The sequence below is a fragment of the Crocodylus siamensis genome, chromosome 6 (assembly GCF_052110815.1).
Source record: "Crocodylus siamensis isolate JL-2025a chromosome 6, ASM5211081v1, whole genome shotgun sequence".
NCBI classification, from domain to species: Eukaryota; Metazoa; Chordata; order Crocodylia; family Crocodylidae; genus Crocodylus; species Crocodylus siamensis.
Genome location: NC_143400.1, coordinates 13,625,298 through 13,640,700, shown reverse-complemented (window position 1 = coordinate 13,640,700; position 15,403 = coordinate 13,625,298). Strand labels below are relative to the sequence as shown.

Below are 15,403 nucleotides of genomic sequence, written 5' to 3'. Positions count from 1 at the left end.
CCTCTGCAGGAAGACTTCCTCTGCACCCAGACACCTTGTCCCAGCCCCTGCTCCTCCCTGGGTCAGCCTCTTCCCGTGGCTCTAACTACGAGCTGCCCCGGGGGGCTCCGGTGCCCCTAATTCCCCAGTCCAGTCCTGGGCCCCCCTCCCCAGAGCTCTGCCAATGCCCCTTGCACCCACCCACTGCTACCCCAAGCCCGAGGCTCCCTCCGTGCTGATCAGCAGCCTCCCATTCAGGGCCCGAGAGCATCACCTGCCCCTTTCCCTAAGCCCAGCCCCCTACGAAATCATGACAGGACACGGGCTGGGCAGGATTCCTCGTGTATTGATTTGGGGAAGAAGAACAGGAACATCGCTAACATTTCCACTGAGCGAGATGTGGCAAAGCGGGACTACAGCCAGGGTGGCGGCAGGTTATCAGCAAACGGCGCCTTCTCTGGGGGGCAAAGAAAGGCCCCACTGGGCTGACCTTAGTGTTGATCGTGGGGGCGGGCAGGGACAAGGCAACGGAGTAGGCGGCTGGACCCAGTGCTGGGCAGGGAGTGGTGCATGGCGAGCTTCTTTGAACAGTGCCGCACATGCAAAGCGTGTGCCGCCGAAGGCATCGGGGCGCTAGAGACTGGCTGGGCGCTGTTGGAGTATATGGACCCATCTTAAAATAGTGATATCAAGAAAAAATCAGAGGGGGGAAACTGTCTTGTGCAGTCCTTATGAGCCCCCAGGTCCAGAATGGGCTCGGACTCCAGCTCCTGCTCCCCTAGGCAGACCCCCAACCTCCTATGAAGGCAGGAGACAGGTGTGGGGGGGGAGAGGGGCAGGACCGGATCCACAGTGAAGCAGAAGCAGCAAAAAGGCTTCAGCTCGTGGGGCCACATCACGGCTGGCATCAAGCTGCTCCACAGAGCCAGACTTTCCCACAGGCAAAGCCCTGGCCCCACCACCCCTTAGCACAATCCCTAAACCTACAGACCTTGAAGATCAGCTTGGGGCAGCCCCTGGTCCCTGGACTAGCAACAACCACGATCGGAAACTCTGCATCGCTTTTAATGTCCTGTTGCCCACATTTGTCTCGACCACAGACCCTAAGCTACAACCCAGCTCTGTCTCTCTCTAGACAAGCTCTCTCCTTCCTCTCACGCTCGACACCGCCCCTTTTAAGGCACATTGTGGCTGCTTATACATGTTTTTTTATATATATGTATGTATATATACAATTAGTGCCTCCGATGAGTAATACAGTACAGAAAAATGGGGTCTTTCCCATGGCAAGAGCAGGGAGCAATGGGAGTAAGCGCAATAGGCAGGACAAGGAGGTCGGGAGGTAATGCCCCGGGTATGAGGCCAATGGGAAATCAATGAGAACATCGTTCAGGCCTCTTGTGCGCACCCCTCGGTGCAGAAAGTGATGGGAAAATAGGGGGACCTGGGCCCTCCGGGACTCACGGATGATGCCCATGAGAGCTGGGGCAGGAGCCTTAGTGCACAGGAGAAATAGAGCCTCAGGGACTGGATTTCCCTTTTCAAAGCACAATTTACCTATGCCAAAGCTCATCCCGCTCTTTTGAAATGAGCTTTGCCTTCGGGTCTAGCACATGGCTTTGTAGAGCAACACAGCCCCCCTCTCCCAAGATACTAAAGGGATGGGGGGCCCCCATCTCAAATGGCTTTACATCAAACCCCTATACAAAAACCTTTGGCAAAAAAATACATCTAAAGAGCTATTAAACTACCAATACTTTTTTCTCTCTGTCGTTTTTTGGCAACCACCATTCATTGACTTCTTTGGCTTCGGTGTTTAAAAAAATGCAGCAGCTGAAAAAGCTCTTGTTGGTGTGGGTTTTTTTCTATAGAAATAGATATTCTTTCTTTAAAAAAAATCAAAGCGTCATTTTGCATTTTATATATAATATATATATATATATAAATTCCTGCGGTAGAAAACAAAAAAAAACCCCAACCTTTCTTGGTTTGTTTTAAAAAGAGGGGAAGGGACGGGATGGGGGGAGGTGGGGGGGAAGGTACTTTTGCTTTGGGGAAGAATAGCTTGTTATGGCAGGTTTTTGTCAAGGATGGATGCCTCCAACCGGTTACATGATGCTGCAGTTTTGAGGAGCCTGGAAAAGAAAAGAGAAATTATATTTATATATATATATAAAAGTTTACAAGTGATAAAGGCTGCAGATAGCAGGTACCAGCCAGAGAAGTAGTTGCTCTACCACTGCTTATTCCAAGATGTTGAAATCACAAAGTAGAAATACTCAGATCTGCTAATAAGAGATCTTTGCTTTCATCACAGAAATCATCAGTCTAATTCTCTCCACTTTACAAATGACACGCAGCATCGATAACCCTGGCAAGCAGGCGGATTCATGGTAGGATATTGGGGTAATAATATTAGTCAAATAGTATTAATTGAATCTTCAGCTAATAACATTAATCTAGCTGTCAATTAATTAGGAGCAAACAAAGAAGGGCTGGAAAGGACCTCATGAAGTCGCATCTAGTCAAGGCCTGACGCACCCATCCCAGCCGGTGTCTGTCCAACCTGCTCTTGGACATTTCCAGAGAGGAAAACTCATCTCTGACCTCAGGTCCCCCTGCTGCAGCTTGAGGCTATTGCTCTTAGTCTCAGCCCTACGCCACAGAGAAAAGCCCATCTCCACCTTCGCTGTCATTGCCCTTCAGCTATTTCATAGAATCACAGACAATGGGGGTGGGAAGGGACCTTGGGAGGTCACATCTAGTCCAAGCCCCTGCTCAAAGCAGGACCAGCCCCAACTGCATCATCGCAGCCAGGGCTTTGTCTACCCCATGTTTAAAAAAGATGGAGACTCTACCACCTCTCTGGGGAACCTGTTCCAATGTGTTACCACCCTCCTGCTGAGAAAGTTTTTCCTAATATTCAGCCTACACCTCCCCTGCTGCAAGTGGAGCCCATTGCTCCTTGTCCTGTCATCTGCCCCCACTGAGATCAGTCCAGCTCCAGCCTCTTTGCAACCTGCAGGGAGTTGAAGGCTTCTGTTATAACCTCTCTTGTCTTCTCTTCTCCAGGCTAAATCAGCCCAGGTCCCTCAGCCTCTCCTTGCAAGTCCTGTCACCCAGTCCCTGAACCGTTTTTGTTGCCCTCCACTGGACTCTCTCCAACTTGTCCACATCCTTTCTGTAGTGGATACAAAACTGGATACAGGACCCAGATGTCTGGCGGAGAGAGCTGGCCTCCCCAGTGCCGAACACGGGAATAATCACTTCCCTCCATCTGCTGGCAACACTCCTACCAATGCAGCCCAGGATACCATTAACCTTCTTGGCAACAAGGGCACTGTTGATTATTTGAGGACTATTATCAAATCCCACCTCAGTCTTCTCCCCTCCAGACCTGCTGCACTCAAAAGAGGGCTGGTTTCTACTCACTGTAGCCCACAGAGGCATGATACCCATCGGTCCAGCGCTCCGGACACCTGGGTCCCTCGAGCCCCCTGCTGCTCCCTGCCACACCGACCTGCCTGCGTGGGATGGCGTCCTCCAGGATTTAGGACCTGGTCATCAGGTTTTCATGCAGTCCACTGGAGCTGGTGCTGGGACCTGCAACGCTGCGGCAGTGGCGGGTGAATTTGACACGGCAGGTGCATGAGTCTGAGGATGGGCCGGCGTTCTGGGCACCACTGCTGTGGGCCTGGATGGAGGCGAAAGAGAGATACGGCCACCCTGAGCACCTCCCAGAGAGGAGCAGAGGACCTCAGCTTTAGGAAACACCACCTTCTCACAGGGTTATTCTTACAGCCAGCAACACCCACCCTGTCCCACCCACCCCAACAAAGCTGCTGAGGGGTCTCCATGAGCAGGAATTAGCCTTCCCTGGTGCTGGAGGAGATCCCTTCTTGCTTCCTGGTTTGATGGAAGAGTCTTGGTTTAGGGGATTATTTTTACCGCAGTAATACGATGCTGTGGAGGCATTTCTACACATAACCCCAACCTGGATGCGAATGGGCGGGTAGCTTCAGTTCCCCTCTATAAGCATGCCTGGGAGACAGCTTTGCCTCCTGGCTTTATGGGGGGCATGGATTCAGGCCTGTTCTGTAGCAAAACAGCCACCTTGCTTCTGCAGTCAGGACTGTGATGCATTCGAAGGCTGCCTGGTACACCGAGGACATCAAGGGCTTCTGGGTGGTCACTTCCAGCCCCACGGAGCCTGGCCGCAAAGCATCTTCCCATTGCGAGCTGCTCCAAACCTTCCCCATCCCAGCATGTGGCCCTGGCATGGTCCATCCATCATCTGGGAGCCCTAGGCCAAGTCTCCCCTCTCCTGGGGCCTGGCACTCACATGATGGTAGTGGATGCTCTCCTCATCATCCTTGTCATCCTCCTCATTCATCATCACGGTGCACACCAGTTTCCTCATGGCCACCTCCTGCACCGGAGAGGGGGCAGGAGTTGAGGTCAGGAGGCAGCCACAGCCTCAGAGACCCCACAAGTGTCACTCGTCCCTCCACTCATCCCTGCTTGTGCCTGGTGCACAGAGAACTGATACCCCCTGGGCTCCCCCGCCATCTCACCTGTCCGTTGGAGTTGATCAGGGCAGTCCGCAGGCTGTCTCCGGTGCCCCACGAGCTCTGGGCCTTCCACACCAAGTCCGTGGGAGGGCTGTGGGTTGCACCGGCCCCCGAGCCCCAGATCTACAGGGAACATGGGCAGACAACGGTCACACCTTGTGCCAGTGGTGCTAATGGGACCATAACCGCCCTCCCTACCTCCTTCCTAGAGGGCAGGTGGGACTTCCCCAGGAGCCCGCTGAGGAGGCTAAGAGTCTGGCACCTAAAAGGAAAGGGATTTCCCACACACCAGACCTGGACTTTTTGTTTAGTCGGTTCTGGGTTCGAATCCCAGTGTTGGATAAACTAGGCTCTCCTGTTCTGAGCGGTGGCAGATGACAGAACAAGGAGCAACGAGCTCCAGTTCAAGCAAGGGAGGTTCAGTCTGGATATTAGAAAAAACTCTCACTAGGAGAGGGATGAAGCACTGGAACAGGCTGCGCGGAGAGCTGGGGAAGTCTCCATCCTTGGAGGTTTTTAAAGACCTGGCTGCACAAAGCCCTGGCTGGGATGATGTAGTTGGGGCTGGTCCTGGTGCTAGGTAAAAGGCCCACGCCAGATGGTCACGGTGCCACTGCCCCCGCGCTAACGCTCCAGTATAGTAATGCAGGATCTCGGGGTAGCGAGGGGGGCAAAGTCCACACTCTCCGCACCTGCTTTGCAGCTCAACCCTGTTCAGAGCCACTGCCAAGGGGGACTTTGCCCTCAGCCCTACCCTTGCACCGGCTTTTCCACCAGAAGCCAAACGCTTTCTCTGCCAGACATCCGGGTGCCTGAATGCTGCTCCCAGCTCCTGCCTCGGTCCAACTCTTTGAATTGCAGCCAGGCTTTGGGTCCTTTGGGCCGTATGGGTGACGTGGCAAGTCTCTGCCCCACTGCGCCGGCAATACAAAGATGGCCCCACAAGACAGCTTGGGGTTCATGCACCTGGATCTCTGCCATGGGGACTCCCTGCTGCATGATGGGGCGTTCCCCAGTTTAACCCAGGGAGGAGTCCCTACAGACTGTGCCCAGGAGTGGGGGGGGTCATTCAGAGAGGGCCCCTCGTCTGCCCAATTTGCATATGTGCAAGTGAGTTGTGCAGGTGGCAGAGATGAAAGCTCTGATTCCTCACCCTTACCCCACACCCTCCCTCGGTGACCTGCTACAGCGCTGCATTGGCTACATCTCTGGTGGAGGCAGCTGCAAAGCTACGCAGAGATTGGTGCCCAGGCCAGGGCGGGCAGCTCAGGCCAACACCTGCCTGCAGCAGTTGTCTGCCCGCAGTTGTCCCAGCTCACACTGAGGCTATCGAGGCCTGTGGGGATGGGGGTGGCGCAGGGAACAGGTGGATCCCCTGTGTCCTGGGAGCCACAAGCTATGTATAGAGCTGGGATAGCAGAGACATGGAGGTCCTGGCTGGGTGGCTCCAGGCAGGAGGGGCCATGTCCAAGCTGTTGCAGAAGCCCCCTGACCTTGACCCTGGCACAGGCACGTAAGCTGAAGGAGCTGCTGCCAAGCAGTGCCCACAACCAGCCTCCCTCCCCTCCTTCCCAGAGCCAGAAGAGTCACTGGGAGTGGAAAAGCATATGCATGTGCCCAATGGATTTAGGCACCCACCATCTTCCCATGCAGGTGTTGATGCCACACCACATTTCTGGGAGCAGAGAAGGCAGCCACGGAAAGGGGAGTCACAGCTCCTGCACAGGGATCCACATGGGCTTGGGGCACGTTACCATGCTAGGCTCACAAGTGCCCCCACCCTCGTACAAGATCCCCAAATTTACAAGCCTCGCATTCCTTGTGATAAACCGTGTGGACGGGGCCCTGGGTGTTCACAAGTGTCATTGCAGACGAGGCAACGGAGTTCACAAGCACCTCGTTTTTCAGGCAAATGTGCAAGGAACCCCGAGATTCACAATCATCCTGCGAGGTGGGGAGGAAGCCAGAAGTGTCTCTTTGTCGTGCACCAATGGGACAGGCAGGGACCCTGGCGGTCACAAGCCTTGTGCAAACAGTGCAGAGGGGGCAGCAAAGGCACGCCTGGCGCCCCTTCTCCCAGCCTGGCAGGGAGCGCTGAAGCTTTCCAGGTGCACGAGCCACCCCCAACCCACAGTCACGGGGCCTTGCCCCCGCCTGGGAGGGCAGATCCTCCGTGGCGCACCGCTCGGGCATGATGCCAGGACCCAGACCCGGGCGACAGGGCCAAAGCGGCTGTGGGACCCCCTTGCACTTCTGTGACCACCCGCACCCACTGCCCACGCAGCCACTGCTTGCAGGGGAGGGCATTTCGAAGCCAGCCGTTGGCCCTCAGAGCCTCTCGGCTGGACCTGGAGCCGGGCTGCTCGCGCCCCGATCCTCCCCGCTTGCCAAGCCCGTGACGCCACAAACCCGCCAGGCCTCAGGGGAGGCAGCCCCGGGCCCCTTCCCAGCCCTGCTCCGGGCTCGGGGACACCAGGGCCCCCCACAGCTGGTCAGACTCCAGCTCTGTGCCCACCCCATGCCCCAGCCCCGGGGTAGGGGGTGGGGGGACACACATGCTGCTCCCTGCCCCGTGCCCCCACCCAGGGGAGTTGGGCACACACTCACCGCGCCTTAAGCTCCTCGCGCTCCTCCCGCCCCTTGCTCAGCTCCAGCTGCAGCCGCGCCCGCTCCTTGGCCACCGAGTCCCGGGCCTCGCGGGCCTCAGCCAGGTCGGCTTCGTAGGCCGCCTTGGCGCCCGAGGCTTCGCGGCTCACCGCTTCCTCCGTCTCGGTGAGGCGGAGCCGCAGCCCCGCGTCTCCGACTCCAGGCACCGCACGCGGTCGATGCACAGGGCCAGGCGGCCGTTCAGCTCCTGCAGATCCTCTCTCCTGCAGCCGTGTGGCGTGGTCGGGGGACACCGGCCGGGCGCCCGCCCTGCTGCGGGGGCCCGGCGCTGCCCGGGGGCCTCCATGCTGGGCGCAGGGTGCAGGTCCGGTCTCAGCGTCCCCCGGCTCCCGCTGGCAGGCGGAGACACCGCCTTGGAGCCGGCTCACATGCGCCCGGATGAAGGTGTCGCAGGAGCGTGGGGTTATGTGAAGCGGCTGCACCCAGTTTTGCTCCTTTAAAGAAACCGATAGGAAAAAAAAAAGAAGGGGGGAGGCATTTCCAGGAACAAGGCATGATAAATGATCCGTAGGGCGAGGGCAATTCAAGGTCGTGGCAGGTGTGATGTCATTAGACCGACTAGAGTTGGGAGGGGCAAACTCCGGCCCGCGACGCCATGCTCCGCGGCCCGCGGGCCCCGAAACAATTTAGAAAATGAATATTGATCACGAACGACAGCACTCGGGGGCAGTAGGACCCAGGGGAAGCCTACAACACCAGGGCCGCCCGCCCGGCCCCGCCCCCCAGAGCGCACGTGGCTCCTCGAGCGCGGGAGGCGCCGGGCACGGGGCCGCTCCCGCCCCCCTCGCCCCGCTCCGGCTTGTGGCCCGCCCGCCGGCCGGCGGCAACTGCTGGGCGCGGAACACCCCCCCGCCGGGCACTTTGCTGAGGGCGGCCGCGGCAAACAGTGCGGGAGCCGGCAGGCCCAGGCTGGCAGCGGCCGGTTGCAAGACTGTGCTGGGTTGGGGCGGAGCGGCCCCGCGCCCCCTGCCCGCCTGGGGCTGCCTGTGCCTGCTCCGGGCGCCTGCGGGGGGCCGCTCTTCCCCGGGGTGCTCCCTGGCCTGCGCTCCCCCGCGTGCCCGCTGTACTAAGTATAATGGCTTGAATAAGGAACTGGCTTTTGGGCTGGGATTATGGCTACCCATCTGCTTGGGCCACCCGTCAGATTACCTCTGCACGACCGGGGGGGCTCTACCGGATGCATCTGACAAGAGTCTTGCCCAGCCCAAAGCGTGGTCTGGCCGTGCCAGGCTGACAACGCACACCACCAAGCAGACACTGCTAAGTATCTGGACCTGAATAAGGAACTGGATTTGGGGCTGGTGTTATGACCAGAAATCCTCCTTGGGCCACCCCAGGCCACATCTCTGTGCCCCCAGGGAACACTCCTGCACACCTCTGAGCAGAGACTTGCCTGGCCCAAAACGTGGCTTGGCCGTGCCACGGTGCGAAAGGCAGCACCCCAGCCACTGTGCTAAATTAATGGACCCGAATAAGGAACTGGATTTGGGGCTGGGATTATACCCAGAGATCCTTCTTGGGCCACCCCAGACCATGTCCCTCTGGCACCAGGGGACTCTTGCGGACACCTCTGATGAGAGACCTGCCCGGCCCAAAATGCGGTTTGGCCGTACCGGCCTGCCAGCAGACAGCACCCCAGCCACTGTACTAAGTATATGGACCCAAATAAGGAACTGGATTTTGGGCTGGGATTATACCCACAAATCCTCCTTGAGCCACCCCGGAACAGGGAGGGAGGGAGAGGAGGGGAGGGGAGGTAGACGCGGGCCGGCAGGCCTGAAGCGGATGTGCGGGGAAGGAGGGGAGCCTGCTTGGCCTGCGTCTGCCTCCATCCCTGCCCCCCACCTCCCTGTCCCTGCTGGTTGGGGGGCATCCAGGACAGGCGGCCACCATGATACCCCTTTGGCCCTCAGGCAGGAAGACGGGGGCAGCCTGGCTGCTCGGATGGCTGGGGCACGGCCCCCAACCCCAAAATTCCCCGGCAGCCATGCAAACTTGGGCCCGCGCAGCATGTGCCGCCCAGCCAATCGCCGCCCGCCCTCTCGGGGGCACATGCGCAGCTGGCTAGAAGCATTACGGACAGACATTCAGACAGACACAGACAGCCAGACGAAGCCTTTTATTATGTTAATGGGTATGGGGGCTGCAGTTAGCAGCATGGCATGAAAAAACTGCGCTCTGGGCCGGGCAAGAGTCAGGGATGTCTGGGGGAGTCCCCCAGTGCCACAGAGGCGTGGCGTGGGGTGGCCAAGAAGGATTTCCATTTCTAATCCCAGCCCAGAAAGAGTTCCCTATTTAAGACACTGCCCTTAGTGCAGTCGCTGGGGCGGGGGCGTGCTCTGACTTGACAGCGCGGCAGAGCCAAACGGCGCTTTGGGCCAGACACTGCTCTGGTGGGACAGCCTGGGAGAATCGCCCAATGCCACAGAGCCATGGAGTGGGGGGGGGCCTAACAAGGACTTCCATCTCTAATCCCAGCCCAAAAACCAGTTCCATATTCGAGCCATTATGCTCCTGTCAGATAGCAGCTGGGCATGGCCAAACCGCCTTTTGGGCCAGGCAAGTCTCTGGTCACAGATGTCCAGGACAGTCCCCCAGAGGCACAGAGGTAATCCAATGGGTGGCCCAAGCAGAATTTCTAGCCACAATCCCAGCCTGAAAGCTAGTTCTTTATTCAAGCCATTATACTTAGTACAGTGGGCATGGGGGCTGTTAGTGGGCAGCCTGGCACAGCCAAACCGTGCTTTGGGCCGGGCGGGGCTGTGGTCAGCTCTTTGGGACAGCTCCCCAGTGGCATCACCATGAAATTTGGGGTGGCCCAAGAAGTATTTTGCCCCATAATCCCACCCTAATCTAACCTTCATTTGTGGCTCTGTACTTGATGCAGAATATTTTTTTACATATTACTTAGTACATATGCAGAGCTAATTAAATTCTCTTTTTTTAGGATGTGGAATTCATTAATAACCAGTTTATATTGGGTCTAGATTAGCTTTGAAAAAGGAACCGGGAATAAGGAACTGGGAATAAGGAACCAAATTCAGCCTCATTTATAGATTGCATATGTATGCCAACCAACCAAACAGGGGCCTGAAAGGACCAGCAGCGCCACTGACATTCGGCTGCTTGGGCTAATATTCCTGCCCCAAATTGGGGGCTGCCCAGGCTGCCTCCAGTCCCAGCGGCAGCCCCCTCCCCACTGTACTCACCCTACTGCAAGGCGACACGAGGCGCTGGATCGGGGCCGAGGGCTGCAGCGGAGATTGCCAGGCCCCACAGCAGGCAGAGGGCGCGGGCGGGCATGGCGGCGGGGGTGTGGGTGCTGCCGGGAGAGGGAACAGGGTTACACCGCCACCCACCTGCAACGGAAACCCATGAGGTTTCCTGCCCTCCCCCTCCGTCCCCACCCTCCTGGGGGAGACCTGGAGTCCAGCTCACCGGGGCTGGGGGACACCCTCCCTGCCCCTAGCCAGGCCCCTGCTGCGGAGGCAGGCGGGTAACAGCCCTCTACTGCTGCCGGCGGGTGGAACGGCTCCCTTTGCCCAGCGTGGGGTGAATGTGGTGTGTTCACCTCCCCCGGGCGCTCTCCCTCCTCCCTTTGCTGTTACCCCCACCCCCCCGCATATGAGGCAACCTGACCTCTACACACACATGCACACGCACACACACACACACGCACACACCACTAGACCACCTATACTTGCAGATGCAGAAGCAGGACCCAGGAGTCCTGTGTGGCCCCCACCGCCCCAACATCACAGATGGACCCCAGGAGTCCTGACCCTCCGGATGGTGCAAGGACGGGCTCCCACACTCCCATAGGTGACTGGTTTCTGGCTTCTCACACTCTCGTTCCGGGGCAGGGACCCTGGGAGGAAGCTTTGAGGGGACAGCAGTGAGGGCCAGAGTGTGGCAGGACATCCTGAGAGCGCCCAAAACGGCCCCGTGCCAGGTGCTGTACAAACCCAGAGCAGAAAGGCTGATCCCCCTCCCCCCAGCCCTGTATCTGCTTAGCCAGGGCATCCCCTGGGGTCCTCCCTGGGCGCTCCAGCCTCTTGGCCTGGGCAGCAGGGCTGTTTTAGAGGGGGGGAGGTGAAGGCATCTTACCCCCCACCACTTTCATGGCCAAACCAGCCTGTCTGTCCCCCAGGCCTGAAAGCCTGCCCTGTATGGAGACCCCCGGTGCCTCCCCTCCCCCAGCCGGGCTGCAGTTGGACTCAGGAGCCTTGTCATGGGGCTGGCTTGTGCTAGGGGCTGTACCCAGGACATGGGTCCATGCGTGTGCATGTGCATGTGTGTGTACGCGTGCATGTATGTGTGCATGTGTGAGTGTGTTCCTTCCTGTTTTAAGCCCCCAGCCCTCCACTATCCAGGAATCCTCCATCCCCCTCCCCCACTTCATGCCTTGCCCCCCATAGTGGAGGAGAAGTCTCTGCCTGCCCCAGGTGCAACCACATCCAGTCTCACAGTGCTGAACCTGGCACAGCTGCATACAGAGACGGGGCCAAGCGTGGCCCGGAGGGAGCGGTGCCGGTGGCAGGGGGCTGGTCTCTGGGTTTTAAAAGCCCCACCAAGGTGGAAGAGCGGAGAGAGGGAGCAGGGCCTCAGCCCCAGGGTAGGGGGCAGAGGTTGAGAGGGAGGGATAGGGGGAATGGGAGAGAGAAGAGAAGGAAAGAGCAATGGTGGGGACAGACAGACAGTCGGGCAGGGGGGAGGGAAGGAAGGAAGGAGCACACGGATGAACAGACGAGTGCAAGGGAAAGGAAATGTCAAGCAAACCCCCACCCTCCCTCTTACCCCATGACAGTCCCCCCAGACCCATCACCTCTGTCCCCAGGGCTGGTGTTATCTGTCAAGGGCACAGGATCAGCTTCGACATGGGGGCATCCTTGCTGGCAGATGGTTCAGCCCCATGGCTTAGGGCTCAGCACCCATGGGAGATGAGTCTGTGCAGGGCCCCAGCTGTGCTTCCTTCCCCTCCCCGTGGGTCCCTGGCGCTGAGCCTGGCAGTGGCTGGAGCGGGGCGGGGAGGGTAGCTCCCCGTGCATCGGGAAGCCAGAAACTCCAGCCTCCCCGGGCAAGTCCCAGCACCTCTGGGGGCGTCTCCAGCTCCCCACAGCCAAGCGGGGACCAGCCCGGCTTCCAGTGTGGCTCGGTGCTGGACACCTGGATCTATGTCCGGACCCGCTCAAGTGGGGGACCCTGGGGTCCAATTCTGGGTTCGGGGGAGGGTGGGGGGTCTAGTGCTTTGTGCAGGGGACTGGAAGGCCAAACCTCGCAGCACCATGGAGGTTGGGGCTTTACTCATAAGTCTTTGGAGGATCCAGTTGAAGGACCCCAGGGGCAGGCGGCCTCCCAGCCCACGGGCAGAACAGGGTGGGCACCGACAGGGGGCTTACATAGGTCTAAAAAGGGCCCCCAACTGTGTTTCTCATACAACCCAGAGTTGGTTCCTCCCTCGTTTACCCCTCTTGGGATTCCTCCCTTATTTACCCCCTCCTCCTCGGGGCCTTGCCATGAGCTCCAGCCTGACCCAGTGCTTTGGGACCTAGCTGGCACGGACCTAGCTGGCAAGCCCCACCCAGCCTTTGAGGAGCCGATGGCTGGGAAGGTGTGGGGATGACGACGACCCCCTGTGCTTGCCGTTAGGCCAGGACAGAAAGCTCCTTGCGAGGCAGAAACTAGGTTACCGCGCCGGGCTTCACACACCGCCGGCCAGGATGGGGCTGCAGGAAGGGCTAAGCTCCACATTGGCCGGTGCTGGGCCAGAGCCATCGAGGCCAGGGGAGGGAGCTGGGCTGGGTCAGGGGAAGGGGGCACGGTGTGATCCTCCTCTAGGAGCCCCAGGCATGCAAAGTCCGTCTGTCTGTCCACTCGCCTGCCGTCCATCCATTCACCTGTCTGTCTGTTCATCCATCTATCTATCTATCTATCTATCGCCGGACACACCACTTCATCTACCTGTGTGTCTGTCTGTCTACCCACCCCACCTATCCACCCATCCCTCTATCTATCTATCTGCCTGCCTGCTTGCCTGCCTTCTTTCCACTCACCTATCCATCCATCTCGCTCTATCCATCTCTCTGTCCGTGTCCATCCCTATACACACCACTTTGTCTGTCTATCTGTACACACCTCAGTCTATCTATCCCTCCACCCCATACACACACAGTCTATCAGTCCATCCATCTGCCTCACACCGCTGTCTCTCTCTCTCTCTGTCCAGCTCCATACCCACACACATCACTCCATCTCCCTATCATCCACCCGCCCCAGCTGGGATTCGAGTGTCTGGCTGCAGGGACGTCCACCGGGCACCTGCTCCTTACTCCTGATGGGGCGCTGGCTCTGTCCTCCGTTGCCCCCCCACCTTCAAACCAGTGGCGGGCTGGCTTTGCCTTCCCAGGGCTGTGGGGGGAGAGGGTCCCCCCCAGACCTACAGCACCTTTGTGGGGACCTCAGGGAGATGTGGTGGGCGGGAGAGAAACTGGGGCTGATTTCTGCCATCTGCAAGGGGCAGATGGGCCTGGCTCCACTGCATCACCTTGGGCTCTGCAAGGGGTCTGAGCCCCCGCTGCTTTGGGGACAACACCCAGAGCCAGCCCAGCTCCCTTGAGACCCACAGCAGCCGTGCACAATGGAGCTCACCCAGCCGACACGCAGTGCCCCCCAGGCTGCATTGCTCATGCACGGGGGATGTCCCCATGCCAGGAGGATTGGGGCACTCCTCAGCCAGGAAACCCCCTTGCAAAGAGTCGGCTCCAAGGGGTGCCTCTCCACCCATCCTGTTGCCCCCTGAACCCTACCCCTGGGCTGCAGCTGGAGATCCCCCTCCCCCCCAGCGCTTGGGAACCCACCTGCTTCCACCGGGATCCCTGCGATCTAGGCGAGGAAAATCCCTTTGTAGGTGCATCTCTTCCGGGGACCCTCCTTGCATTGCCATAGTTACCACTTACCTCTGAGCAGGCGGCTGCAGCTGGTGCAAGATGTGCACACACACACACACACTCACATAGCAGCCAGGCTCCTGTTAGCGTCCAGATGCTGAGGCCAGGCGGGCAAGGCCGGAGGCTGGTCCCAGGGGGGTCTGGTCTGGCTGGAGAGGAACGGATGAATCACTGGGAGCTCACGCAGGCTCGCACAGGCTGCATGTACCAAGGCGGATGCCCCCTCTTCCCCTCAAGGCCCTGGCTCTCGGATGTGGCCCAAATGCCAGCCCCTGCCCCTGGATCATGCTGAGGTGGGGGCTGCTGGAAGCCGACTGACCTCAGTAAATTCAGCCCTGGCCCTCACTGCTTTCCCAGCAAAGGCACCGCTCACCTCTGGAGCCTGGGCTGAGCTGGTTACTGTGTGGGTATGCGTGCGTGTGTGTAGGTGTGTCTGTGTGTAAGTATGTGTGTGTATGTATACGCGTAGAGGCGTGTGTGTAAAGGTATGTGTGTAAGTATGTGCATAAGTATGTGTGTGTGTATAAAGCCATGTGAGAAAGTATGTGTGTGTGAGTATAGGTGTGTGCACAAGTATGCACGTGTGTGTATGCCTGTATGTACATACAGGTGAACAGGCAGGTCTGCGTGCAGGTGTTTTTGTAGGTATGTGTGCGCGCAAGAACAACAATGCACAAGCGTATATGCAAGGGGTGCGTGTGTGTCAGAGAGCGCATGATCGTGTGTGGGTGCACACAAGACTGTGATTGCATGACAGTGCATGAACGCCTGGGTGTGATGTGTAAGTACACAGGTGTGACAGAGTGTGCAAGTGCATGTGCAAAAGTGTAAGGCTGAGAGTGCACAAGTCTCAAGCCCTTTGGCACCAGCAGGTAGAGGCTGCTTAGAGCTCTCTCCACTCCCGGGCCCTGGCACTCGTGCCCACAAGTCCCTGCCCCTTCCCTCTCTGGTGCCCGGCTGGGGAGCAGCCTCGCTGGGCACTCACTGGCTTTGCCAGTCAAGGCCACATCCTGGTGCCACCATCAGCAGTGAGCTGGTGACACCTAGTGCCTGCAGTGGGAAGTGCATGGGGGGACACAAACTGGTGTGTGAAGTAATAGGGGGTGACACTGTGAACCAAAGGGGTGTGCTGTTCCTTCCCCGACCCCTCACTTCCAATGCTGGGGGGTTTCCTCTTCCCCTAAATCCGGGTGCTCCAGGCCCCAAGCAGCTCCCAAGGGAGCCCCCTGCTGCCCTGGC

General features: G+C 58.6%; 1 protein-coding gene across 1 annotated transcript; it reads right to left on the bottom strand.

Moving 5' to 3' along the window:
* Positions 1-305: 305 nt before the first annotated feature.
* LOC149861154 (uncharacterized) lies at positions 306-13,314 on the bottom strand. Its single transcript, XM_090053723.1, has 7 exons — positions 13,271-13,314; positions 10,427-10,628; positions 7,158-7,651; positions 4,554-4,673; positions 4,322-4,408; positions 3,500-3,673; positions 306-2,114 (listed from the first exon to the last, which is right to left on the bottom strand). Exons 1-4 carry the CDS (start codon positions 13,312-13,314, stop codon positions 4,571-4,573), a joined length of 843 nt encoding a protein of 280 aa, XP_089909849.1. The 3' UTR covers positions 306-2,114; positions 3,500-3,673; positions 4,322-4,408; positions 4,554-4,570.
* Positions 13,315-15,403: the final 2,089 nt, after the last annotated feature.